This window comes from Desmodus rotundus, chromosome 5 (assembly GCF_022682495.2).
Source record: "Desmodus rotundus isolate HL8 chromosome 5, HLdesRot8A.1, whole genome shotgun sequence".
Taxonomy (NCBI): Eukaryota; Metazoa; Chordata; class Mammalia; order Chiroptera; family Phyllostomidae; genus Desmodus; species Desmodus rotundus.
The window spans coordinates 22481502-22509316 of record NC_071391.1 but is presented as its reverse complement, the minus strand read 5'-3'; the positions used below and the strand labels follow the sequence as shown (position 1 = coordinate 22509316).

Sequence of the window (27815 nt, the reverse complement as noted above, 5' to 3'; positions counted from 1 at the left end):
AGTAGCTCCCCACAGCTTTGGGGAACAGACTCACGCTTCAAGCTTCGGGCTCAGGATTCCTGCTCTGGCTGACCCCGGCAAGCTGTGTGAGCTGAAGCTTGCGACTCCTTTGTCCACGCTGTAGCTCCAGCCCTACGTGCCCTTCCCAGACTTGTCACGTGGTTTCCCCTCTGTGTGTGTGTGTGTGTGTCTGTGTCTGCACGTGCTCATGCCCCTGCCCAGAACATTCCTTCCAACCTGCTTCATGCAGGACAAGGTTTCTCAACCTTAGCACTATTGACATGTGGAGCGGGACAGTTCTTTGTGTGGAGGGCTGTCCCGTGCATGGTGGGACGTTCAGCAGCAGGCCTGGCCCTCTCCCCACAAGATGTCAGTAGCACCTCCCCATTGTGACGACCAAACGTATTTTCAGCTGTTGCCAAATGTTCCCTGGGGCAAATCTGCTCCCAGTTGAGAACCACCTGTCCAGGCATTGCTTTCAGAACTCAGGTGAAATGTTACTTCCCCCAGAATGTTTTCCTCAACCCCAGGTCTCTGTGGGTCTGACTTAGATGCCTGTCCTCTGTGTGCTGCAGCACCTGGGACTCGCCCCAGTCAAGGCTCTCACTCCCTGTCCTCCCCCTGTGGGGTCACGCATGCTGTTTCCCCCGTTTGACTCCTCAAGGACAGGAATCATGTTTTATTCTTCCTGGAAACCTCAGCACTCAGAGCGGGAACTGCGCGTAGGAAATGCAGTGTCCCTGTTTGTCGGGCAAATGAACAAGTGCGTCAACCAGAAGAGGTGACTCCCGAGCTGAGACCTGACAGTAGGGCAGATTTATAATTCCGAACCATAGAAACATTTGTTTTGACCGCGTATGACAGACAAACGTGTATTAGTGTTCCAAGTTCAGTCTAAATGGTGGCTATCAGTTAGGATGATTTGGCTAAAATGACAGAAAAGCCACCCTACTCACACTGCCTTAAGTCATTAAGGGGAATGTATCCGGTACAGTAAATCCAGGCAGGGCTGGGGCTCCAGCTCATTTCGCTGCCTCCTACAGTGCTGTCCTCCTTCATGTGTTGGCTTTATCTGCAGGTTGGTTCTCTCGGATGGGAAATGGCTGCATAGCCTCGGGCCTCACCCCTGCATACTGCTTTGACCAATACAAGAAGAGCATTTGTCTTTTCCCAAACATGAAACAAGGTGTATGGGTTTTCCTCTAACTGACCCTGTAGGTCAAGTGCCCACACCTGTATCAACCACTGTAGCGGGGCGGGGGGGGGGGGGGGTAAGAGGAGGAGGGGGTTTACACTGATGGATTTAACCCAGTCAGCTCTCACCTGTGCAGCTGGGGCAGGCTTAGCCCCCAAACCTCCAGGCCCCCTTGCTGAGAGAGACACGGGGGGAATAGTGGGTGGCTGCTAAGGCCATTACAGTACCCACTACTGGAAGAACTCTGGTGGTTGGGCTTTGTAAGGAGCCAGACTGGCAGCATCCTCCCTGCCTCCCTCCACCTCGGCCTCTCATCTTGGGTTGGCCCTCCTTAAAGAGGAGGATCAGCCTGGTGAGGAGTCGATGACCACTGTTCCTGCGAGCGCAGGGAGAAGTCCTGAGTAAAGTTAGAGACTGTTTTGGAGGCAGATAGAGTGACAAAGAGGGATTTTGTGAGTCTGAGTTTTTCAAAAGGTGAAAGGAGAAAAAGCAGGTGTGAGTTGGCGGTGGGTAGAGGCTGTTTTGTTATGAAATAGTGTCGACTCTCAAGACTGAGGCTCTGTCTCCGCCAACCTGCTCAGCTGAGATGCGGAGAAAAAGCAGGTGATGACTCATCTCAAAAACAAAGAGTAAAATAGCGTCCCATGAGAGAAAGCCATTCTTTTGTGTTTACTTTCAGGTTGATTCCTTTTAAAAAGGCATTTTAAATTAATCGACTGTGGTTCATACATTATTCTCATTGTTCATAAGAAGTACTGTGGAATGATCACGTTCACGGCCTGTGGGGCCGGGCTGCGTTCAAGTTCCAGCTCAGCTATTGAACACGTAGAACAGTGTGAATTTGGGCGGCTGCTTCACCACTCTGCACTCCTTTCCCCATCCACAAACCAGGACACAAATGGCCCTGCCCGTGGGGTCCTGTGAGAGGTAAAGGAGCTAATGCAGGCAAAGCACTCAGTGAACTTTGCCTGTCACAGCTATGGCTAACAGCTCCCATCAGGGACAGAGGGACGGGCTTTATTCTGTTTCTTTTCCCTTCTAACACTTTAGACATCGCAGATCTGCTATGGATTTTGTCACACACTAAAGAGAGGATTGTATTTTTCAAATGGCTCCTTTCTCCAGCATGATGGGACTAGAGAAGGGCTCTGTAAAGGGTACCCAAGACCTTCTCCCCATCGTCCTACCACAGGCCGCACTCCCAAAGGTGACTGCTAAAGTCACACAGGGTAGCCGGGGTAACCCAGGGTAAATGGGGTGTCATGACTTACTCAGTAATCGAGTTTCCGCTGCTCTGTGAAGGGCAGCAGGTTAAGGGGGAGAAAGACGAGAGGATGGAGCCTGACACTCCTGCTGCGGGATTGTTTAATCCTTAGAAAGTCCTTGGGAACAGTGAGTGTGCTGAGACTCATCCGTTTGCTGAGGACGTTGAAGCACCTTCTCTTACCCTTGACTGTCCATCCCCATCATCTCAGTGGAATATGGGTCTCTTCGGAAAGTTAAAAACACCACTCTGGGGCTCTCGCTCAGTCCCTGGCCACCTTGGCGGCAGGTCGCATTGGCGAGGCCTGGCAGCGTGGAGCCCGGCCGGGGCAGCCAGTGCCTCTGCTCCATCAGACCCGCAGGCTTCCTCTTCCCCGCTGTGTCCAGCAGGTGCGTGCCCATTAGACTGAGGAGGAGCTGAAAGAAACCCAGGTTCTCAAAGAGAACATTCCTGAGCTATGGCTGTCGCAGTCCCTGACAGCTCAGGAGGCTGTTGGGCAGTGTATGAATTCCAGATCGAGTCAGAAGTTGAAGAGAACCACCCAGCGTCACCAGATGGCAAGTCAGGCACTAAAAAAAGAAGTCAAAGAAATGCACGGAATGCAGATATTTACCTCTATCCCCAAATACTGACCACGCCCCAGCTGCAAAGATGCTGCTGCTTAAAACCCTGGATGAACTTGACCATTCTTTCCTAGGCATTTGCCAAAAAGTTTATCTGTTTTGTTTACAGAGAGCTCCATATTATAATTATAGAAGAACCTGTTGTCATCTATTTTGATGTTAAAGGCAACAGACAACTGAAAAATATGCCACTCTGCTTAGAAATTTATGAGAGACCCTATAATGCCATTTCTACTCACCTGAAATACAGAAACAGCATGCTGTGTTCATATGCTTATAGCTCTGAAGTGGTTGTGGGTCATCCCTGGGAAAGCCGTCAGAGTAATTAGAAAATTTGCTGAGAGTTTTATTTAAATTCCACTTGCACACCTGTTGCAGAAGAGAAGTCATCAAACCGTTATTCTGACGCGCCCCGCCCCCCACCTGTTCTGAGGGGCAACTTCCCTTTATTGTCAGAGAGGCTTTGGAGAGGTAGGCTCAGCAGGAAGCTGCTGGCTGCCTCCGTGCAGCGACAATGCGTCTCCCTGCAAAGGAAGTGAAAAAGCCCCTGAGGTTTGGTTTCCAGGGGCAGCTTTGCAAATGTCTCTGTTTCCTCGATGACAGGCAGCACTTGCAATGAGGCTGTTAAGCAGCCGGAGCAGGCACCAAGCGGAGAGAGGCAGCACTGTTTTATGTTGCCCAAAGGACCTGATTTGGTGGAGACAAAGCGGACATGGAGCCAGAGCGGTTCATCACGGCTGAGGGGCCCAGCAATCTATCGTGCTGAAACCCGTACTTGGTCTTTGCTGTGAGGTGGTGGAATTTGTTCAGGATCTGTTCTCCTTACTGGATGAAACTGTGATGGACACCGGAGCTGAAATTCACTGCCTTGAAGCAAATTTTGGAGAGAGAGCCTTCAAATTCTTGTGCTCCAGAAATGAAGTGCCTGGGCGAGGCAAAGTGGTATTGCACACACTTGTGTATCCTGCAGAGTAGGACCTTGTGAGACACCTGTCCACTCTGGGGCTCATAACTCAAGGAATTGTAGAGTACACGGCTTCAAGAGTCCTTCATTCCTCCTCTTCAGCTCCATTTTAAATAAGGTTGTTTCATTCACCTTAGACTTTTTTTTAAAGATTTTATTTATTTATTTTTAGAAAGAGGGGAAGGGAGGGAGAAAGAGAGGGAGAGAAACATCGATGTGTAAGAGAAACAATTGGTTGCTTCTGATACGCCCCCACCTGGGGACCTGGCCCACAACCCAGGCCCATGCCCTGACCAGGAATCAAACCAGTGACCTTGTAACTCACAGGCCGGCACTCAGTCCACTGAGTCACACTAGCCAGGGCTGTTTCATTCATTTTAAGCACACATAAATGTCTTTAACCATTGAAGACTTCTGAGCAGAAATTCTCCAGACTCTATCTTATGACTAGGTGCCGTTCATTCCTTCCACAAATATTTATTAAAGTCCTACTTTTTGCCATTCTGAGATGCAGAGGAAACATGGCAACGGCCCTGCCTTCCTGGGATTCAAATTCCAGTAAGGGGAGAGATAATAAACACGTGGACACATAGCTGTATGTGCAGTGTCAGAATGCAGAGGAGGAGCATAAAGCGAGGCACGGTGGGGGAGGATAACAATAGGTGCTCCCTATGGGTCGACCAGTGTAGGGCTCTCTGAGAAAGTGACCTCTGAGCAGAGAGCTACAATGAGGGAGCCAGGCAGGCTGATCCCCAGGGGAAGAGCATTCCTGGCAGAAGGAACAGCAAGGGGAAGGGCCCAGGGGAAGACCTATGCCTGGGGAGCTCAGAGAGCATCCAGGACACCCACGTAGCAAGACGCCCGTTCTCAATAAAGGGTTTCAGCTTTGACTCCTTCCTTTACTTCAACCTCGCACCTCATCTATCAAATCCTGTCAGCGCTCTCCCAACATCTCCTGTGAACTCATCCGCATCTTCTCTGTCCCGGTCCACCTTCACCCAAGCCCCCGCCATCTCTTCTTGCCTGGAAGAGTCTTCCAACCAATCTCCCACAAACTTAATCACATTTCTCCTCTGCTTCAAATTCTTCAAGAAGTTTTCATTGGCCTTTGAAAACAGTCTACCCTTCTGACCACGGCCTTCAAGATCTGGTCCTTGCCTCCCTCTGCAGCTGCATCTCCTGACAAGCAAGGCTTCAGCCAAACAGTTGATGTAGTAGTCAGCCTGGGCTGTCGTAACAGAGTATACAGACCTGACAAGGGAAACTTCCCTCCTCACAGTTCTGGGGGCCGGAGGTCTAAAATCAAGGTGTTGGCAAGCCGGTTCCTTCTTGAGAGCCGGGAGGGGAGGACCTGTTGCAGGCCTCTCTCCTTGGCCTATGGGTGCAGCAAGGGACAGGAGCTAGGAGGCCAGGCTCTGCCACTGCCACCTCTGGGTGACTTTGGCTAAGTTGGTTAAACACTCAGGCCTCAGCCTCCTCATCTGCAAAGGGGGCTTGAATTAAATGGTCTCCTGAAGTCTCTTCAGGCTCTGAATTTCAGTTCAGGGTGTTCTGGGCATCGTGAAGAAAATGTTTCTCAGAAGATGCATTTGCTGCCCTAGAAGGTATCACCAGGCCTTCCGGAAGCACATTTCCCTAAAGAACTCCAATGCGAAAATGCCCCAGTGCATCCTGAACCCAGGATTTGCGGGTATGCCCCCCACCGTGTGAAATGTCTTTGCGTTCTTGTTTATTATCATAATGGTAATGTTGCATTGTACTCCATAATCTGTCCGTGCTCGCGTCAACACAAAAATAGCATTCTAAATTACTTGCCTTAGGTGTTCGTTGATAAATCCAGACTTGAAGGTTGACAGAGAGCCTTGTCTTTTGATCTTGAACTATAACCATGCCCTACCCCTGGGTGATAACAGGAAATGTCTGATTTCGTTTCTGTGCTTTCTTTTTTTTTATTTCTTCTTTTATGAGCACACATTAATCTAATACTAAAGAAAAGTAAACAAATTTCTAAAATATGTAAAATAACAAAATTCTGACCTTCCATGTACATATAGGCTTTAAGGAGGGAAGGACTTTCCTTTATGAATGTGAACACTGATGGCGTTCCCTTGTAGTGCCCACTCATACATGTTTGCGTGCTTTGTACACGGTCATGACATGAGAAATATGTGCAGTTGATTGAATAAAAGTAATGACGGTTATGACGATGACCAGCTGCTACGTGCTTTTCCCATGTGCTACTGTTCTAAAACCTTTACATGTATCATCCTATTTAATCCTTATAAAACCTTTGGAGACTGATCTTATTATCATCCTCATTTACAGACAAGGAAGCTGAAACATTGAAAAGTCAGTACTCTCTGTGGCTTCAGGAATCCACTGGGGTCTTGGGATGTGTCCCCGTGGATAAGGGGGGATGACTGTACTGAAGTACTGAATGGAGAGTGGGGTGGCAAACTGATCTATGCCAATTTATGCTCACAGAACCCCCAAGTTCCTTTAGCTGACAATGGTAGCCACAGACAAACCTGAAATGGCCATGGATTAACTGCTCTCCCACGGCCTCACCGTTAGATTATCACAAAAACCAGTCTCAGACCAAAATCTGCCACACCTGAAGGCTTGTTAAATAAGCATTCATTAGCAGGCAGGCAGGCATAAGACAGCCCATGCGGCTTGCTCCTGGAAGTGCTGAGTCCTAGCTCCCTGCCCACTTAGATGCTGCCGCTGCTCCCCAGATGAAAGGTTCACTGGAGGAAGGTGGGAGAACATTCTAGATAGGGGGTCTCAAATGTCATCAGGCATCAGAATCTCCCGGTGGGTTTGTTAAGGCACAGATGCTGTGTCCTGCCCCCAGAGCTTCTGAGTCAGTGGGCACCACTCCTTGAGATCAGCAATCTGGGGGCAGGTTTTGTTTTTCTTCCCAAAACTGGCATCAGGCAACCAGCAATTTGCTAACCAATGGATGAGCTCAGGACCGTTTAGAGAGTTAGTCTAGAATCTAGAGTGCCAACCCTTGGAGTATAGACGGGAGAATGTTCTAGATTCTTTTACCTGAAAGGCATAAGAGCAGAGACTGTCTCTAAAAGGTTTTAGAGAATACTGTCAATGTCATCAATGAGGTTAGCAAAGCCAGTGGCATTGCTCGATGTCTGGATAACTGAAGTGCCCAGGGATGGCTGGAGTGTGGCCTCACTGATCCAGTGCTAGCTGATTAGCCCATCCTGTGGATTCCTGGTTAGGACACCTGGGATATAACTTAAATTAGCATGTGTGCCTAATATCACCTGCCCAAGCTGAACATTTTAGAGTACACTACAGGCAGCATTAGTGGAAAGGAAAATAAATTAACAAATCAATGGACATTTGTTTGATCCCACAGACCGAGCCTGAAATCATAGAAGAAACCAACATCGACCGGGTTAATGAGCCCCGGGGCTACGCCAGGTCGAGGCAGGTGAAGGGCCACTCTGAGACCTCCACGCTGAGCTCCCAGCCCTCCATCGACGAGGTCAGGCAGCAGATGCACATGCTGCTGGAGGAGGCCTTCAGCCTGGCGTCCGCGGGCCACGCAGGCCAAAGCCGGCACCAGGAGACCTACGGCTCAACACAGCACCTGCCCTACTCCGAGGTGGTGACCAGCGCTCCGGGGACCATGACGCGGCCCAGGGCCGGGGTGCAGTGGGTGCCCACCTACCGCCCAGAAATGTACCAGTACAGTCTGCCCCGGCCGGTAAGTCAGACATCCTGCCTGCCTGCTATGATCAGGTCGGTCCTGCCCAGGGTCTTCTAACAGGGGTCTCAGAGAGGGGACTTCTAGTGATAAGTCACTTTGGGACTTGCAGACGGAACTTTACTGGGCTCTCATCCTGTCCTCTCCCCAAGCTCCAGGCCTTGGCCTTGTAGTCCTGTGGGCACAGGCACGCAGGAAGCCCTTGCGTAATAGATTTCAGGATGAATTTCCTTTTCTGTTATCCCTCCTGTGAAGGGCTCACCTCATTCTTCATGCGCTGCTGGTTTCCTACATTTCCAACTGCGAGGACCCGTTTTAAATGTCAAAATGCATCGCAGAGCTGATGGTTCAGAGCAGGCGCTCTTGCTGGGTGGCTTGACTTCAAGTCCCAGCTCCACCATTCACTGGCTCTGCCACTTAAGGGTGTGACTTAAATTCTCTGCAGGTGAAATCAACAAATAAAAATAACCTACTTCCCAGGGTTATTGTAAAGATTAAACGAGTTGTTATGTATGTGAGGTATTAGAATGCCAGGCACACAGTAAATGCCATAGAAGTATCAGTCACGGCTGTTTCATTGAGTGGCAACCGCACGCACTTTGGTATTGAGAAAGCACCCAATGACAAAGATCTTCCATGATTTAAACAATTTTAAAAGACAGACTTAGTTTTATAAGCCATAGACCGTAATGACAATGCCTTGTACGTGTATAGATTCCACCCTCGTACTGTGTCATAGCCTATCCCCAAGGGTTACTCATTAATGGTGTTTTATAAATTGTCATTGTGATAACTAATTACATAATAAAAGCTATCATTTGTTGAGTGTTTCACCATTGCTAGGTACTGATCTAGGTGTCTTTTGTATGTTAACTCCTTTATTTCCTTCTCACGACAAGCCTCTGACACAGGTGCTAGTTTTATCCCTGTTTTACAGACAAGGAAGCTGAGGTTACGCAGCTTGTTCAAGTCACACCCAGAAAGGGGCAGAGCTGGGGCCCCAGGCCACGCAGTCTGGTGCCAGAGTCCACGTTCTTAACGAGCGTGCTTTTCTGCCTTCTACTGATTGCATTGTGATCAGTCTTACTTGGGACACCTATGGCCTTGTGGAGCCTTGTGATAACATCGAACCACCTTACACCTGCCCAAAGTCCACACTGTGCTGGCAGTTAATAAATAGCTGGCGTGCTGGGTAGTTACTTAGTCTGCACACTATTGTGAATTTCCTTATTGTTGTCCTTTATTCCAGTTCTGCCTCCTCACTCCCAGGTCACGGAGGTGTCTTCCCTTGGCACTGCTCCGAATGCCCTCTGTCTCTCTCTCTGTCGTGCCCTGCCTGAGAATGTCATCCTCTAGCCTAATCTTTTTGTGTTGATTAAGCTTTAGCAGGAGAGACCAAAGTTTATTTGAAACTGAGCCTCTGGGGCAAGGGTGGCTGGGTTTGGGTGGGGACTGGTCCTGAGGTCGGCAGGCACACGGTTTCTGTTTTGTCCGTTCGCTCCGGCATGGTCAGGTCCTGGGACTCGGACTCACGCTGATCAAACTCAGAACAACTGCTTTGTTATTCAAGAATACTAACTCACACAGCTGCAATGAGAAGCCAGATGACCAGCTGGGCCAGAGTACTTGTTTCTTGGTCAGCAGGGGTCTTTCATTAAGTAAAAGCCAATTTGGGGAAAGTGAGACATTATCAGAAGAACTGGTCGGTCTTGAAGTCATCTTCTCAGTCTGCGATATGCAGCTCCAGAGAGTGCAGTCAATGAAGGAAATGGGAATATGAACACGGGACATCGTTTATGAGAGATACGGTGTGGAATCAAAGCAAATCTTAGGCAAGATATCAACTTGAATCTCAACAGAAGGCTTTAGGGCAAGGATATCAAACTCATTTTCACCAGGGGCCACATCAGCCTCGTGATTGTCTTCAAAGGGCCGAAATAATTTTAGGACTGTATACATGTAACTACTCCTTAACTGTTAAGGAGTTGAAATTACATTTGGCCCTTTGAAGGCAACTGTGAGGCTGATGTGGCCCCTGGTGAAAATGAGTTTGACACCCCAGCTTTAGGGCAATGCCCAGATCTCAGGAATATATACGCCTTTGCCTCTGCTGTCAGGGACTTGGCTGGACAGGTTCAAGAAGCACTGCTTTCCAGAAGAGCGTCGGCATCTGGGGCCACCATGGCCACAGCACCCCTGTCAGTCTCAAGTCCAGGACCTCGTTGTTATTTAGTGGGCTGGCCCTTACAAGGATGCAGTCTGCCGTAATGCCGAAGGGAGGAGACTCATTCAGTTTAAAGAACCTATTTACGGATTCCCTCTGCTACTGCTCTTTGTCCTGATGCCTTCAGTCTTAGTCTTGTCATCTTGTTCCCCAAGAGGGCTGGCAGGCCATGATACCTAAAGAAAAGGATGCATGAGGAGCACACGTTAAGCTTTGTCTTCCCGGAGAGCATTTCTAGATTTTCTCATGCTAAGAAGGCTGTGGCCTGGCTCTCTGATCCTGTCTGTCACCGATTGTTGTCCTCTTGCCCCCTCGAGTGTTGATTAAAGTCTTCATTTTTGTGACAGTTCCAATCCTTTATCTTTGAACGGTGCTTTATAGATTGCAAAATACTTGTACACGTACACTGCCTTGCCTGGTCTTCGCAGGACTCCTCTGAGCAGGGCATCTTTGCTTCATTTCGGAAGAGGACACTGAGGCCCAGACAGGTCACCTGACTTGCTTAGGGACATAAGTCTATTCATCAGCTAAGCAGGCCCTCCACCTATACCTCCTGATTCCAAGCCCACTGCTTTCCCCCATTAAACCTTATTTCCATGAGTGAGAAAGTCAAATGCAATCAGTGGCTCGTTCATTCATTCATTCATTCATCTAATATTTATTGATCATCTTTGATACAGCCGGCATTGTTCCAGAAGCGAGGATATAGCTGGCAACAAAGTTCCTGCCCTCATTACAGTCTAGGCAGCGGCAGATGATAAATGAACAAGCAATGTTAAAAGCACACCAGGGAGAAGGAGCAGCATGCACAAAAGCCCAGGCAGAACAGAACTCGGCGTACTCGGCATACACCTTGGCAAAGCACAATCGAAGGGCTCTGTGACTACAGTGGCCTTGTAAAGGGGAGAGTGGTAGGAGATGAGATAGAAGAAGGGGCTGGGGAACACGCTGAGGAAGATCTGGGCGGAAACTTTGAGGAAGGAAGGAAAGCCTGCCCCTTAGAAATTTGCTTCCCTTTTAAGTAAGAAGTACCCGTGTGTTGATCAGCTCTGGGTTTTAACACATCTCCATTTGCTTGTCTCTTTCACAGGCCTACAGGTTTTCCCAGCTCCCTGAAATGGTCATGGGCTCTCCCCCTCCGCCTGTACCTCCCCGGACTGGGCCCGTGGCTGTCGCTTCTCTCAGGCGGTAATACATTCCTTTCTTTGTTTAGAATATTTGGAAACAATTTGGTCCTGTGTACCCCGACCTGACATACTTCCTTCACGCTGTGCCCTATTCCGGGCGCAAGAAGCAGCAGACCAGGGTTCCATCTGACTTGCCAGGAACCTGCTCTGTAACACCAAGTTGCTTCACCCGTCTGGTTCCTGGTTTCTGTGAAATGAGAGCAATAGCCTAAATGATCTCAGAGGCTCTGGGGATCCTCAAAGGGGACAGAGTGTGTGGTGCAGAACCCAGGGATTCTCCTGGGAAGGGTTTTCTGGAAGAGTGGCAGATGCCAGGAACAGAAGGAAAGAAGCCAGGGCTGTGGGATTGAGCAGGCCAGAGGAGGAGGAAGGGATTGAGAGAAAAAGGGAGACGCACCCCACATTGCTGAGCCTCCAGTGCACCCAACCAGATACAGCTAAATCATCACAGCCTCTGTGTTAACCCTCCCCAGGGAATAGCACAGGGCTTCTCAGTTACTCCCTGGGAGGAACTCCACACCCACCATTTGTGGTAGTGAAACCAGAAAATACACCAGCGTTCGGGCTGCCTGTCACTACCAAACCCAATAAGCAATGACAGCGATTGAATCTTTATGGGCCTTTTGTAAATCAAAAGATCTGAGAAGATGGCGGGTTCATACCCTAATAGACCATCTTCCCTTCTCTTTCCAGGCCAGACTTTTTATAACAGAGAATAAACAAGGTGCGATGAGGGCTTTGAGATTCAGGGAGGATTAGGTGAAAGAAGCTGCAGCATTCCCGTCCTGGGCAGTTAGCTGTTCCCAGGGGTGGGTGGTCGTCTGTCTCCCTGGAACACAAAGGCCCTGGAGGCCTCCAATTGTCCCCAGGCGATAATCTTTAGCAGTGCCCCAGGAGGTCAGCTGTTTTCCCAGGAGCCAGGACAGGCCCTATCTGTAGTTTCTGAAACAAAAGCTTTAACATATACATTACTTGCTAGACTTATAACTTTTTACCTTAAGCTACAATTTTCCAACTCTTGAGTCCCCTATCGGTAGGTTTGCCCAAGGCCAGCATCTATTTCATTTCTTCTCCCAACCACCAGTCTCCTCCCGTGTCCTTCTGCACCCTCTGCCATCCTTGCCAGGTTTCAGGAGGTCACTGCCTTCCCACAAACCTCTCTGCTTCACAGAGATTCACACCTCTGCTTTGAGGGTGGCCCCTGTGGCTGGCAGCCTGCCGCCTGCGGTGGCTGCCTTTGCCTCCCTGCCGTTTTACTTTTAGGACAGCCTGGAGTCTCTCTGTGAAAGTGAAGACAGAGTCTGTGGCTAAAGCACCCTTTGCACTACTGGGAGAGGCAGCCTCGGAGCCCAGGCTGCCCTCTTCCTCCATGGCTTTCTGAGCACTAAGTGGAAATACTGTGTGTTAAATGGGCCAGATTCTCTGCTTGCCTGGGACCAAAAAAAAGGAAAAAATGTATTCTCATTCATAACGCCTAGCAAATGCTAAAGTGCTAGGCTCCTGCGCTTGGAGCTTCTTAGCCTCCTCGCTCCCACATCCCCACCCCGCCCCCACCCCGCCCTCACCCCGCAAGTCCCAGCTTGGTATCTGGAGAGGGGGGAAGAGTCCTTGCACTCCAGACGGAGCCTTCTCATTGGCTGCCAATGATGTCATCACCTCCCAGGTTGACCATCCCCAGCTAATACCCAGCGCTAATTGCTTAGCTTAATTTTTTTTGTATAAATTAAATATGACACTCCCTGAAGACACAAAAGCCACCCTCAGGGGGGCACCGACCTTGAATATCAAAGAATGTCCCCCCTTGATGATGGTTGTTACCAGTCTGGGCGCACTGGTCCCCTTTGTTGTCTGGGAACAAATCCAGACCAGAGGACCCCACCCTCGGGAGTCTTGGAGGCTGCTACAGCTCCCCAAGGTGACAGCCCTGCCCCGAGAAGCCGCTAACATTGCCCTCTGCCTGCCCAGGTCCACCTCTGACGTCGGCAGCAAGACCAGGATGGCTGAGTCTTCCGGGCCGGAGCCGGCCCAGCTACACGACAGCCCCTCCTTCGCACACGTGTCCAGAGGCCCCGTGTCCGTGGCTCAGTTGGATCAGTCGGCCTTAAATTACTCAGGTGGGCAAGAGGAGAAAAGGCCCGGCCCCAACCGCGCCTTTCTGAATCCACACTCCACCTTCTACCTGCCGCCCTCAACACGCCAAGCCACTGTATTTCTGGAAAGCTACTGCTTTTACTGGTTAAAAAGAGCTGAAACCTGACAAAATATTGATGTATTACGGTCAGGATATATGTTAACATTTTGCCAGATTTTAGGGGGTTTTTAAATTATATATATATATTTTAGAGCATTACAGATACAACCATCCATTTCGTTCCCCTTCTCCCCAGAGGTACCCACAGTCTGTGAGCCCTGGGTGTTAACCTTTTGCTACATACGTATGTATATACAACAGTACGTATCGGGGATCTGCAGCCTTTTCCATCTCGGGGCGCACATCAACTACTTACGAACGTTCTGCAGCACACCAGAAAATACATTTTTTGCCAATCAGGCAAAAAAATAGATACAATTTTGATTTATTTACACCATATGGCTATTGTTCTGTTTAGCTGTTGTCATTTTTTATTTGACAGTCTGAGGGAAAAGAGGGTAGTGCTCCTAACTGAATAGTCAGATATTGCATGTTTTAAAAACTCCTGTGGCACATCTGTTGAAAATCGCTGGTATATATTAATGCTTTATATAGTTTACGCCTACATAACTGATATCAAGCTATACATTTCCTTTCGCACTTCATTTTCTCCACTCAATGTTGTTTTTAAGATTTCTCCCAGTTGCTGGAGGCAGGTAGGTCTAGTTCATTCCTTTAAACTGCCGTGTGGTATTATTCTGCTGTATGCTACGCCACAGTTTACCCTTGCCCCTAGCAGGGGGCATATTGGTGGTTTCCGATAGTAATTTTATTATTACAAACAATGCTGAAATGAACGTGGAGGTCTGTACATGCCCTGGTCGCTCTTGTAGTTTATTCAAACCTTATCTTTTAAGCTGAAGCTGCACGTACCAGTTGGAAGTGTCACCAGTGGAATCCATTCCTTTCAGTGCCTTTTCCTGGCGCTTTAAAAATACCCACCCTCCTAGGAGGAAAACACCTGGACACAGAGGTGTCCTGTTCTCTTTTCAGCAGGCCTGACCTGTTGGGATGGGGATGGGGGTCTTGATGGGGGCTCGGTGAGGGGAGCTCAGCGATCCTCTCTCTAGAATCACAGGTCTGCGTCACAGCAGTTCGTGCCTTTCATACTAACTGGGCAGGTGAACAGGCTGGGGCTACAGGTGGAGGTCTGCTGCCGCCCCATTACAACTCCCCCGGTGCCAGAGTTTCTGCCCCACCCCCTCCAGTTTCCCAGCTTCCGTGGCTTGTGCAAATGTCAGTGAGTGGGTGGGATGTAGCCTAATCTCTCCCATCCACCTCCTCCATGCCAGGTAATACGGTGCCGGCAGTGTTCGCCATCCCAGCTGCCAACAGACCAGGCTTCACCGGCTACTTCATCCCGACGCCTCCCTCATCCTACAGGAACCAGGCCTGGATGTCCTACGCAGGAGAGAACGAGCTCCCAAGCCAGTGGGCCGACTCGGTGAGACCCTTGCTTGACACTCTTCAGGGGCAAAAGGGACGAGAGGCTGAGACTGGGTGTTTTGTTATCAGCCCACTTTTCAACCAGATGGCTGACGTCAGCCATTTGAAAGGGGACATGTCAGGGGACAGGTAAGATGGGTTGTTCTTTGACAGAGGAACTGGAGACCTGCCAGGTTCTACCTCTCCTAGCAGGGCAACATTAATCTAATAAATGTGTATAATAACTACCATTTGGGGGGTACTTTCTATGTGCTAGACACCATGCCAGATATTTTATTTATACAGTCTTATTTAATCTTCACAACCACCCTGTTAAATTAGGTCAGTATTATTATTCCCGTGATGTGTCTCATTTTGCTAATGAGGACACTGAGGCCTAATGTAAAGCCGCACAGCTTTTGTAGGGTGCTAGGGCCAAATTCCAAACCTCATCGGTCTGGCTGCAAAGCCTTTTTAAATTTGTTCCTTTGAGCTTTAAAATTCTGTAAACATTCCAGATGAAATACCAGAAAAATGAAGTGTTAGAAGCTCAAGACTGAATTACTTTGTGTGTACCCCCTAAGGCTTCCTGCCTGCCTTTCAGCTGAAGACTGCTTGCCATCAGCCCTGCTCTCTTCCGTCATTAAACTAGGAGCGTAGGGCCCAGTGGACCTGGCCCCGCCAGACTACACAGGGGAGCCACCAGGTGAATCTGGGTGTCCACCCCCAACCCTGCCTGTGAGCCACCTGTCAAGGGCTACTAAGTGAGAGCAAACAAACCCCATGAAAAAAATAGCACATCGATAGCCCCTAGAGTGGGTTGCCCCAGTCCCTGTGCAGGATCATCCAGCATAGGGAAGAAAGGCAGGCTGTGTCTCCAGGCTGAACCTGGGGGCCCCCAGGACTGTATGTCATGTTAGGGTTTGGTCTCGGCATCTGAAGTCCGTTCTAGATTTAGGAGAAGTGTTGACACCCAAGGCCTGTGTCATCTTTCCTCTCTGCCTAAACTCCTGGGGTCCATTCTTTCCACCCCTACGGGTTCAACTCAACCTCAATGTTGGTGTCTATCCCTATTGTAGTGATGTCCCATCTAAGTGACATCGCCAGAGTGAGGTTATTCTACATGTATGCACTTTCCTGATGACCAAAGCCTACCCCTTTAACTTCTAGAATATTTTAATATGCCATCTTTAAAAGAGGAACGTAATTTAAGTTGTCTTCAAACGATTCGGCATCATTATTATACTAACAGGACATTTGTAAGGTGGCCTCTGATGGTTTGCGGAATTATTGCCTCCACCAGCTTTCTCCAGAGTACTGTAATTTTTTGGTTATGGCACTTCGTTCACTGGATTCTGGTTATATTAAAAAGGTAGCCAGGTAGATTCAGATCTAGACTCAAGTATGTTCCCACCAGCATACCCAGTGAGTTCAAATGACCTATTTTCTGACCAGTGTGACTACAGGTTTTGTGTCTGTACAATGGTACGTGGCCTCTGTGTTCCGAATCCCTCCCCTTGTCCTCATTCGTTGCCTGCTTCCAGGATCAGGTGTAGTCTATGACTCGAGCCCCTTCCTAATCCCAGGCGCCTCTCTTCTCTCCCCTTGTTCTCCGCAGGTCCCCCTCCCAGGGTACATCGAGGCTTACCCCCGGTCCCGTTATCAGCAGAACTCTCCCTCCAGGCTCCCTCGCCAGTACAGCCAGCCGGCTGGCATGCACCCCAGCTTGGAGCAGGCCCCGGTGCCTTCCACGGCGGCCTCCCAGCAGAGCCTGGCAGACAACGACCCGTCTGACACACCCCTGACCAACATCTCCACCGCGGCCCTCGTGAAGGCCATCCGGGAAGAGGTGGCCAAGCTGGCCAAGAAACAGACAGACATGTTTGAGTTCCAGGTCTAATGCCTTAGCCCCGTGGGACTGCCAGACTCTGAGAAAATAGACTTTGGGTTTCTCAAGCCTAATGTGTTGGGACTTGAGGCATACACAATGGGTGAGTCTTTCTCATCCTTTGTTTCTGAAAAGGTGAACAGTGGGACTTCTAGGAAACAGGAAACTCTTGAACGACTGGACTCTCGACTTATTCAACTGACTGTATGTCAAGAAGACCCTGCTTGGGACCGTATGCTTGATATTATGTTATATTAAATGTTTGAACTGTGGGTACATTTCCCTATGGAGCCTTAGTCACGAGAGACACTAGCTAATCTCCAGAATCCTGTCCAATGCCACATTTCAGTAAATCACCAGGAGGCGGAGGACATAGCTCTGTCTTTGGTGACCCCTGCATGTTAACTCTGTTGCTGTGTTAAAGGCAGTGCAGGCGTGTGATTAAGCACCAGACTGTACTCTCTCTCATTCAGCCATGAGTGTAATCGTTAAAATCACCTCCGGTCTGTGAGGGAGGCGTGGACTCCAGCCAAGTAACTTGAGTCCTTTTAAACATTCATACTCAAAGTCAGATGCATCGGATGAAAGTCAGCTCTATCAATGACTGAACCTATAAATAGTCCCGATCCCACCCTTCCATTAATTAAACAAAGGCCAAGAAAGAGAGAAGATGAGAGGGAATGACTGATTTGTGTTGACAGGTTTTTGAAAAGGTGTTGTTACACTGGAACCGGCGTGCCCTGGGATGTAACTGAAAGAGAAGCAGCACTAAGAGCGTTTAGGATCCTACAAAAGAAAAGCAGTTATTGGTGGAGCTTTCTCTTTGCCCTGCAATGAAGGTGGCCTCAGAATGAAGCTTCTCTCTCTTTGGGGATAACAAATACATTGACTTTTATGAGAAAATCTCTGTCTCTTCAACAGTGATGGCCAGCCTGGGCTGCCAGGTGATACAAAGGGAACTAGTCATTGATGCCTGCTAGAAGCAGGAAAAGTGGATCCACAGTCCTCCCAGCCTGCAGCCTTCTCTGCTTATAGAAGCTTCTGAATGTAGAAAATTTGTTGAATTACATTTAAATGTAAATAACATTTAAAAAAGTGTGTGGAGTTAGCCAGTCCCCTCCCTGCCCAACCCCCGTGGTTAATGGCCACTAGGGGACACTTGCTGAAGTGGCAGGACTGCCGACTTTGTGGGGCTGGCGTTGCAATCACCTGCCCCCTGCCATGGCACCTCAGCCGCTGGAGCTCTGGGTGGACAGTGTCTCCCAGCCCTGAGGCACCTGCCACAGGCACCTGTCAGCGCAAAGCAAAACACTGCTGGCTGCAGGTGGCCTCAGGGAGAAGACACTGGTCCCTTCGCCAGCTTTGGGAGCCATAGCTTTGGGAGCCGTGCACGATGGCGAGGGCTCCCTTGGTGTCTGTCGGAGAACAAGGTCCTGTCCTGCCTTCACCCAAGGTCATCGCCACTTCAGCTGTATCCATTCCCTGAGCCCATCTTTCCATTCTCATGAGTTTCTTTGGTCTTTACTGAGGCAAGGGGGAAAGTTAGAAGTTGAGAGAAGAGTGGGAGAGGAACTGATTAGAATGGGAGATTCAAAGTCAAAGCACAGACTTTTCAAAGAAGCTGTTTTTACTTCCCACGGGCGAATTGCCCTTTCGGAGATGTGTCACGGAATCCCCAAACGAGTCTCTTGTTCGGATGATTTTAGGTCGTGTCTTTTGGTATGCTGATTGATCTTTCATAGTGTTAGTTTTTTGTTACTTCAAAAAAAATCAGCTATAAATAAAATGTATTTTTGTAATTTCCACGTGTATATATGGTATATTTCTACCAATGGCCAGTTGTTGTAATCCAAAACCTAAGTCAGCTTGCAAAACACTGTGGACAGTGCAAGATTTTATCGACAGATTAGCAACGCCTAAGTCTATCCCAATTGGTATTCAGTGCACTTGAATGAACAAAGAGCCAAAGAAACTCAGCCTTTCCATGCAAATGGTATGAGTCTGATAAAGTCAGCTACATTGTCCCGCCTTATCAGTAATCTTAAGATTTCATCAGTGCAATGACATTCAACCCAGTACTTTGTCTACTCAGTACATGCCTGGAAATATTGTATGTGAAAATGAAGTTTTAAGACCTTAGTGTAATTAAAATACATGCACATGCTTCAAAGATAGTGTCCGAGCTTTGGATGTGCCAGAGACTTACAGAGAGTGAGCCTACAGCCCCAGCTGGCTAGGAGGATGGAAAAACCAATCGCTGTGGTCTTTACAGAGCCCCGTGACATACTGAGTTAGTCAACGGAGACAACTGAAAATATAGCACGCTTCATCAGACACTCGCTCAAACTAGACATCGCCGGTGTAAGAAAGTAGATGGGAGGAAACCTTAAATTGATGAGGTCAGTTTGTGTATTCCCACCAGTGGGAAGACAGACTCCATTGTTTGATATTCTGTGACTGAGATGTGGTCCCTTCTCTGGAGAGTCTCCTGGCCTCATGGAGGTGACAGATACCTGGACAGCTGGCTCAGAGAAAAGGCAAACGGTCAAAAGTGCCTCGTGGAAGTTAACGTAGGGTTCCTTGAGAGCTCAGAGGCTTGTGTTCCTCACGACCCTCCAGACAGTTGAAGAAGCCATTAGGGCCCAGGTGACCTTGGAGAAGGAAGCGCAAGTCCTGAGAAGGGGAGTGGCCTGCCCAGGGCTTCCAGCCCGAGCCTGCTGAGTCCTGATCCCGCTTTCCATGTCACCGTGCTGCCTGCACGCTTGTCTGGGGGCTTTGAACTATGCTAGGAAGTTTAAAAAGTAGACGAGGGTCAAATGAGAAAAGTAGACAAGGGTCCTATGTCCTTGTGAAGAAAAAAGATGATAGAATAGGTAAAGAACTTCAGATAAGTGTATAAAGGACAATGCATTTGTGGTGTAATAAACATTTTTAGAACTGTTGTACTTTTGATGTGAGTTTTCTGCATTCTGAAAAGAAATGCATTTTGCCTTTTTCTAGAGAGTGCCATCCAGGGAATGGTGTTCTCAACTGGTGTTCAAGCTAGGGGGGTATTCCTGTCTGAATGCCATGGGTCCACACAGGCAGCCAGGGTGGCCATGACAGCTTGCCATTGTGAGGTAGTAGATTCCATGCCCTGTGTTGGGGAGGCAACCCTGGGGGTGCAGGAGAAAGTCTATGTGTGACCTGAGATGGCAGTGTTACCTATGGAGCAGGAAGTTGCCTCTTTCATCATGTACTATGGACTGAATGTTTGTGTCCCACCCCACCAATTCATATGTTGAAATCCTAACCTCCAGTGTGATGGTATTAGGAGGCAGGGCCTGGGGAGGTACTCGGGTCCTGAGGGTGGAGCCCATATGAATGGGATTAGTGCCCCCAGAGAGCCCTCGTGCCCTCTTTTAGAAAGAAATTTCTGTGGTCTATAAACCACCCACTTTATGGTACTTTGTTACGGCAGCCTGAGCTGACTAAAATAGGGTGGGTTATGTAAGAATCAATTCTCTGGACTCTGGACCCAGGAGAAGTTATATGGTTAATTTGTTAATTTAAGAATTCAGCAGAAGGACACGTAATTTCTGAGTAATCTTCATGGAAGAATGAATAGAAAATGGTTAGAGTTATCCTTAAAAGTACAAACTTCTGAGAGAAAATACAGATGGAGGAGGAGAGGAATTTACACACCTGACTAAAGGAAATGCTTCTCTAACAGGCAGAAATTAGGGACATGGATCAAAAGGTTTAAACATTGATTACAGATAAATAAGCTTCTCTTTTCCCCTACATAGCGCACAGGCACTCAATGTTTAATGAATAAAATAACAGATGTTAGCTTAACAGTTTGAGAACAGAATTTAAACGTAATCCATTCCTTTGGCCACACACCAGAAAATATTTTGGACTGTCCTTTCAAAATACAGTCACACACTTAGGGAAAGACAGTTATTTAGCTTGGAGCAGTGACCAATCAGAACGCAAGTATTAGAGATTGAAGGGGAATCAATTTCTGCTTGATTGCCTCTGAGTTGATCTTACAGGAATTGTAGGCAAGGAACTTTGCAAGGACTAGAAGCCCAAACACACTTGCTAATTCACACTTTCAGGGGTTGACCACAGATACAGGGCCATGTCCTAGAAACAAAACACAGCTCCCATGTGGGAAAGGGACAGAGACAGCGTCTTTTGCTGTTATGTTCTCTCCATATGGGCTTTCATCTCATTCTCTCTGCCTCTCTGCTCTGTTCTCTTGCTTGCCTTGGCCTGCTAGCTTTCTGTGTTTTCATTGGTGGATGTACAGATGAAAATCCACCCTCAGATCCACTCCACACAATCTTTCCTCTTTAATAGCCATCCCTCCCTGGCTACCATCTCTGTACCCCTAGGGAAAATTCCCCACAGTCTCATTGACCCAGTTCATCTGCCTATGGATCAGGCACCCTTGGGTCAGGTGTCTGTCCAATCAGCTATAACCAAGGAGCTCTGGGTCATGTAATACAAGCATGGGTCCCTGGACCAGCCCTCTGATTGAGGGCTTTTGTTGGGGGCTAGTACTCAGATGAGGGCGCATGAGCAGGAAAGACCTTCAAAAGGAACCTGCTATGGACTGGAATTGACCAGTGCTCCTAGGATGCCAGCCTGCAGGTGAAGAGTCCCTCTGGATACTGGGATACTGCAGCAGAGAGGAGAAGGCATCCTTGACTTGTGCATCAGTGAAAAACGCATGAGCTGGAAACCTTGGCAGCCTGGCCAGACCTGCCCCAGCCACTTGCCACCCACCACCAGTGCTAGTGATACTGCTGTTGGGTCTAAGATGGGATTTCTTACCAAGGCCCAGTTAGCAAAGTCTTGCTCAGCAGACGATAAATACTTGTAAATTGAAATGCATGATCTCAGCTCAGGTGCTATTAATGTGTGTCAGGGCCACACATTTGCATGGATGAGAAAACCCATGAGCCTCTCAACAGAGTCCTTGGAAACAAAATTGGTTTCCAGAGAAATTGATTTTCTTGTGGCTCTGCCATCCCAAGTATAAGTTAGCGTTCCCTATAATTGAAAGGTCTCTTGATTTCTTAAGGTGAAATGTGACAGAATCCTAGTCTGTGCTAAGTGCTAACATACAGAGGGTTTCTGGAAAGGCATATTTATGAAATAAAATGAATAGTGCTAGGAAGAAGTTTGAGGATATTAAGTTGCTATGATTATGCAGGTCTCAAAAACAGAGAAATCTGGGAAGTGGCAGAATTGGTTTCCATAGGTCAAACCCACACTTCAGTGAAAGCCATTGTACAATGAATCAATGAAATCTTTGACCTTGACCAGACTTTTGTAAACTATAGAAGGAGGTCATCAATATATTTTACATAAATTACCTGTGGCCTCACCTTATTTCCCCCCATCTGTACCTGATGCCTAAACTCACCCTCAGCCCACACACGAAATGAGAGCAGGTTTGTAGCAAACAATCAGAGGAGTATCATTGGTCTGGAAATGTTGAAAAAGGCATAATAAATGGTCAAGGCCGTGGTCACCGCACTATAAGCCAGCCTCTGATTCCTTACCTGTGGAATGGGTATGACAACGGCAGCACTTCCTACCTCCAGTGGTGTTTATAAGGAGCGTGTGGCATAATGTATGTAAAAATGCTTTGAAAAGTGTACTCTTACTAAAGTACTTGCTGCATAATTCAGTTTTATCGAGCAAAATAATGTTAGCTCCTTCCAGCCACTGAACTAATGTGCTATAAAATTTTTAAATTTTATATTCTATTAAAAAAAAAAAAAAGACGTTCCTAAGTTTGGAAGTGCTCACAAAAGCCAGCCTCACCTGGAGCTGCATTGTGTCGTTGCTGTCTGTGATTCGAAGGATGCGGAAGTACTTGTACATGGGCTTCTGGGTGGAAAATCCAGACCGGCGACTCCTCACCAACCGCATGAGACACATTGGGCAAAGACAAGTACTGAACAGGAGCTCTGACTGTAGCTGTTGTCATTAAAGGCTTTGCTTTCTAATTAACTTTGTACATCCTTGGCCTCTGCCTGGAACAGAGTGTTCTTATGCTGTCAGAATTTTTTTTATTGTGAAATAAAATGGCAAAGGCTTTCATACCCCAAAACCTGCCTGCTTCTCATTCTGCCTCCACCAGACGGTGAGATGGAATCCCTTCACAGCCCAGCCGCCCAGCAGGGCCTGCGGGGTGCTGGTAAAGAACACTTGTAGGCTTGGCAGACCCCGTGTGGTCTCCGAAGCCATCTCAGCATGCGGCATGGGCCAATTGGCCAAAAAGAGGTCACCCCGGCCATCCACAGGTCCCAGAAAAGCAGCCCATCCATGACTATTCTTGGGGAAGAAAAACCCAGTGTCTGCTCAAGTGCCTTTCTCAGAACATAAAGAAGTCCCATCCAGGTCAGTGGTTCCCAAGGAGTCCAGGGATGACATGGTATGGGACACAAACTCCTGAGACCACCTACCTCTCCCGCCTTGTGCTGCTTCTCCCAGCAGCCACTATGTCTGCCTTAAGTTCAGCCCTATCCAGGGACCATGTGTTATACTGCATGCTCAGCCGCTGGCCTAAGCTAAGTGGACGGGAGAGACATCCTACGAAAGAGCTACACACACATTCATAGGCTGACTGGCCACAGAAACATGGGGCTTGGCACATGGGGCTGGGCCCACTGGCTTCTCTCGGTAGGAAATGCCAAGAAACAGAGTCCCTTAGAAGCAGGTGCTGAAACCGAATGGACAGGACTCCGAGAAGCCATGGGGGGCTGTATCCAAAGCAAAGTGCTAAGGAAGCAGAATATTGAATGAGACATCACCTTGAGGCCAAAGAGATTTCAAGTATAGGAAAGAGGGCCAGTTTTCTATAACAAAAAGACAAAAAAGAAAAACGAAAAACCCAGCTCAGTGTTTCTCAGAAGGCACTGTACCCTGATGGAGACTGCATCAGGCTTTTGTGACTCCGTTGAGACCTGGGCAGCAAATGAAGTGTCATTTCTCACCAGAGCTTAATCTACCGAAGCTCTCTGTAAGTACTTTAAAAAGTAGTTAGAGAGTGGGGGAGCAAGTTTGTACTCCTCTGTAAAGAGGGCTCAAAGAGGCACAAAAAACTCCCCCAAAAGCCACTGTGTCACTGCACTGATGAGGAATAAACTTGGAGGCCCCACAAAATGCTTTCATGGGACTCCCCATGGGGTAGAGATCGTTGCAGAGAATGGGGCTAGTGGACCCAGTAACTAAGGGGTTCCCTGCTCCTCCATTTCCTTTTTCTTTTTTTTCCCTCCTGGACCCTGGCTGCTTATTTTTCAGGACAAATGAAATGATCAAGGGAAAGGAAGTGGTGGTGCCTACTTTGGTCCCAGCAATGGCAGGCAGACAGACCCAGGAAGCTGGAAGACACACCCGGCAGCCCCAGCCTCTCCTTGCTAGGTCCCCATCAGAAATAGGAGAGCAGCCCTGTCTGGTGTGGCTCAGTGGACTGAGCACAGGCCTGCAAACCAAAGAGTTGCTGGTTTGATTCCCATTCAGGGCACATGCCTGGGTTTCAGGCAAGGTCCCCAGGAGGGGGCAACCACACACTGATGTTTCTCTTCCTCTCTTTGTCCTTCCCTTCCCCTCTCTCTAAAAATAAATAAATAAAAGCTTAAAGTCCTTTCAAGAGTCAAGACTGGTCTTCTCTGAGTAAATGTCCAGCATCCAGCTCATGAGCCCTGCTGGCTACTGGAAGTCAGAAAGAATGTGCCTAGGAAGGAGTGTGGACCCACGTAATGGAAACATGAGTGAGGGTGATGTCAATGGTCCATTACCTATAAAATGTGCACAGATGGTTAGTGGGGAACATACTTGCTTTGACTCTCCACGACCTCTTGGAGGTACAGTTACAACAGTTATTGGAGGCACCATACTGTACCTCCAATACTGGTTTGCGCAGTTGGGCACTTTATCTTAACAACATTTCAGTGTCCGTGTTTGCATGTGGACACACCCACATTTAGGGAGAAGCCATCTGACTCCTTGGACCTGAAATAAAGATTTGTTGGCATGACAGTTTCCCCATTAACCTCTCCTCCAAGCCAGAGAGCTCTGGCAAACGCTTGAAGGTAAAAGCACTCCTGGTCACCTGGTCTCTGAAATGGGCTTATATGAGCTGCTCTGAACTCTGATGGGCCTTCGCTGAACATACATACAAGAGCTTGCTTTTGCCGCTGGTGCCCACTCCATCACCCACTCCTGGTGGCTGAGGCCTTTGGGAGACCCAAGGGCCTGTGAAAGCCACACTCCATGAGGCCACATCCCCAGAGATACCAACACAACCTAATAAAAAGGCTACTACCCAGATGCCTTACCTGTGGGACACTTGGAAACAGCTGGGTTTGGGACCTAAGGTCTACCAATAAGCCAGATGCTGGCCTGGGTTTCTCGTGCTTCATCCTGGTCTGCTAGGATTCCTGGAGGCAAAGCGAGAAGCTGTTTGCCTGCTCCTGCAGAAGTCCATTTTCTAGGTCACATTCCGGCAGCATCAACAGAAAGGGCCTGGGGAGTCTTAAGACTGAAAATGAAGGGCTACCAAATTGCCCAAGTCACTTCATGTATTAATAATCAGGTGCTTTGGGAAATAAAAGTTTGTTTCTTTTTAAAATAAGGTTTTGTCTCTCAAACTGGTAAGTCCCAAACAGGCCTTCTGTCTCCCAACGACCCACTCTTTAGAATGGGTTCAGGTAAAAGAGAACCAAAGGCCAAGACCAGAAATCAGATGCCAGGACTGAGGCATGAGGCCTGCAGAGGGGCAGCGGGGCTGTCTTCCTGCCAGGGGCACGTATGTCTGCCTGTGGTTTTATCCTATTGGTCATTAATCTTTTATTTAACTGACACTGTACAGGAAACCCTGATAGAACCTTCCAACTAGCCATCCATTCGGTTCTTCATGGGCCAAGCAAACATTTCCCATGGACCTACTGTGCACCCAACACCATGCTGGGTGATGAGGATTCAACGGTGAGCAGGCCACAGTGCACCTGCACCTCACAGAGCTCACGGTCAAGGAGGATCGATCCTTGAGACACAAAGCCCGACACAGGAAGGGCTCGCCATTCGTTCAGTGCTTTTTCTACCTCACATGAGACAGGCCAAGAAAACAGAAGTCTCCTTCTTTTCAGAAACATTTAGGTTTAGCAAAGGACAGACTTTGCACGTGTGTTTTCTGATTAAGCTACACAGCTTTCCTTCCCAATGATTTTTATCCAGTTTATAAGGTGCCCACAATAGCTCCACGGGGATAGAGAACAAAATGCCCACTGCTAAGAATCAACAAGCGTTACAAACCCACACTTCAGAGTTGTCCCCACCAAATGAAATCCGGAGCTCAAACTGTAAGAAGAGGAAGAACCAATGTGGGAATTATATATGTATTACGCAATCCAAATGAAAACTTTAGGAAACATACACTTTATGAATGAAACCACAGTACGCCGAACACTCTCATTTCGCATTATTTCAATAAAGTGCCATTCAGAAGGCACTGGATGCTTAATGAATGGTTTTTGGTTTTTACTCAGCCTCTGGAATATAGTGCTCTGTGGAGCAACTCGGAAAAGGCACACCAGGTAGAACTACGCAGGAACACCATTTCTTTGCTGCATTACTCTAGCTTAAGTGAACTTGTGGTTGCTTTCTCTTAACAAATTTGCCTATAATATAAAGCATCTTGTCTTACTGGTAATTTTCCTTCCAAGGTGTTAGTGGATGTTTGTGTTCATGTTTTATCTTTTTTCTAGGTAGAAAAATAACAGAAGAGGAATAACTAGGAATACACTGTAAATACTACCATGGACTGAATTTGGTCTCCCCGTCCCCACCCTCCAATTCCTATGTTGAAGCCTTACTCCCCAATGTGCTGGGGTTTGGGATGAACAGGTTTAGACCAGGGTCTTCAGGGCGGGGCCCTCACGATGGGATTAATGTCCTTAGACGAAGAAGAAGAGAAACCTGGGCTCTGTCTCTGCCACGTGAGGACACAGCCAGAAGGCAGCCATCTACACGCCAGGAAGAGAGCTTGCACCAGGAATTCTATTGGCTAGCACCTTGATCTTGGACTTCCCAGCCTCCAGAACTGTGAGAAATATGTGCCTGTTGTTTAAGCCATCCCGTCTGTAGTATTTTGTTGTAGCAGCCGGAGCATACCAATACAGATGATATATTCAATCCAGCTTATTTTATTCATGTAAACTAGATTTTTCACCTTTAAACTGGTTCTGAAGAGCGATCGCCCCTGTGCCAGTGAAACGTGGCTTCCAAGGGCAGCCACCTGCAGCCCTGGGAAAGGCCCCGGCTGCACCTGTTTATCTTTGCAACAGCTGCCTTTAATGGCCACGGTGTCTCCTCCTCCCAGAAGGTTTCCAAATTGGATTTTCTTTTGGAGCAAGCTAATAAATGTCAGTCCTGGATGTGAGAGGACGAATAAGGGGGGAGGGGGCTGTTTTATCCCACTTCTAAATCCATGCTGCCATCTGGTGGATCCCACCACGAGACACACAGGAGGATTTTGTGTTAAAGACCAGAAACCTTGATGCAAATTTGCCCTGCAGGCAAATGATGGTGCTGTGTGTCAGGTCATGGGCTGAGTAATTGACACATGTTATCTCAGTTCATTCCCAGCAACCCAGGTGGAGGGGTGGGGTGGGGTTATCATGCACGTTTTCTGATGAGTTAAGGGGCTCAGAGGAGTTCAGAACCTGCTTTATTAAAAGAACAATTGGATGAATAAATGAACAAATGAGTAAATGAATGCAGGCTTAATTCAGGAGCAATGTTTTTAGTTCTAGAATGTTTATGCTGCATTCAGACAAACTCTGAGATGAGATTAATCATCTGAGTGAGTTTGTGAACGGACATGAGACAGGTCAGTAAGCCAGGACAACTGGAATAGGGAAACTGAGAGAGATAACTGAAAAAATGGCTGAGCAATTTACAGCCAGATATAAAAGGTCACGTCCCTAGGGAGAACATCTAGGCCTCCTTGTATTTCAGCTCCAGGCCCACAAAACCAGTTGGGCGACCCAGACCCAGCTACAATGACTAAGGACCCCCTGCCCTGGCACCAACCAATCAATGGAGACCCCAACCCTG

At 48.1% G+C, this 27815-nt stretch overlaps 1 protein-coding gene and 1 pseudogene across 4 annotated transcripts in view; both read left to right on the top strand.

Moving 5' to 3' along the window:
• KIAA1549L (KIAA1549 like) overlaps positions 1-20066 on the top strand; it is a 219022-nt gene extending 198956 nt beyond the window's left edge. For all 4 annotated transcript variants that reach the window (XM_053924932.1, XM_053924931.2, XM_053924933.1 and 1 more), the window contains 5 exons: positions 7429-7779; positions 11094-11191; positions 13156-13304; positions 14674-14825; positions 16425-20066. In XM_053924932.1, the coding sequence (XP_053780907.1) occupies positions 7429-7779; positions 11094-11191; positions 13156-13304; positions 14674-14825; positions 16425-16706 (1032 nt within the window). In that variant the 3' untranslated portion in view covers positions 16707-20066. The remainder of the gene's footprint in view (positions 1-7428; positions 7780-11093; positions 11192-13155; positions 13305-14673; positions 14826-16424) is intronic.
• On the top strand, positions 756-3195 carry LOC112303165 (bolA-like protein 3 pseudogene; annotated as a pseudogene).
• Positions 20067-27815: the final 7749 nt, after the last annotated feature.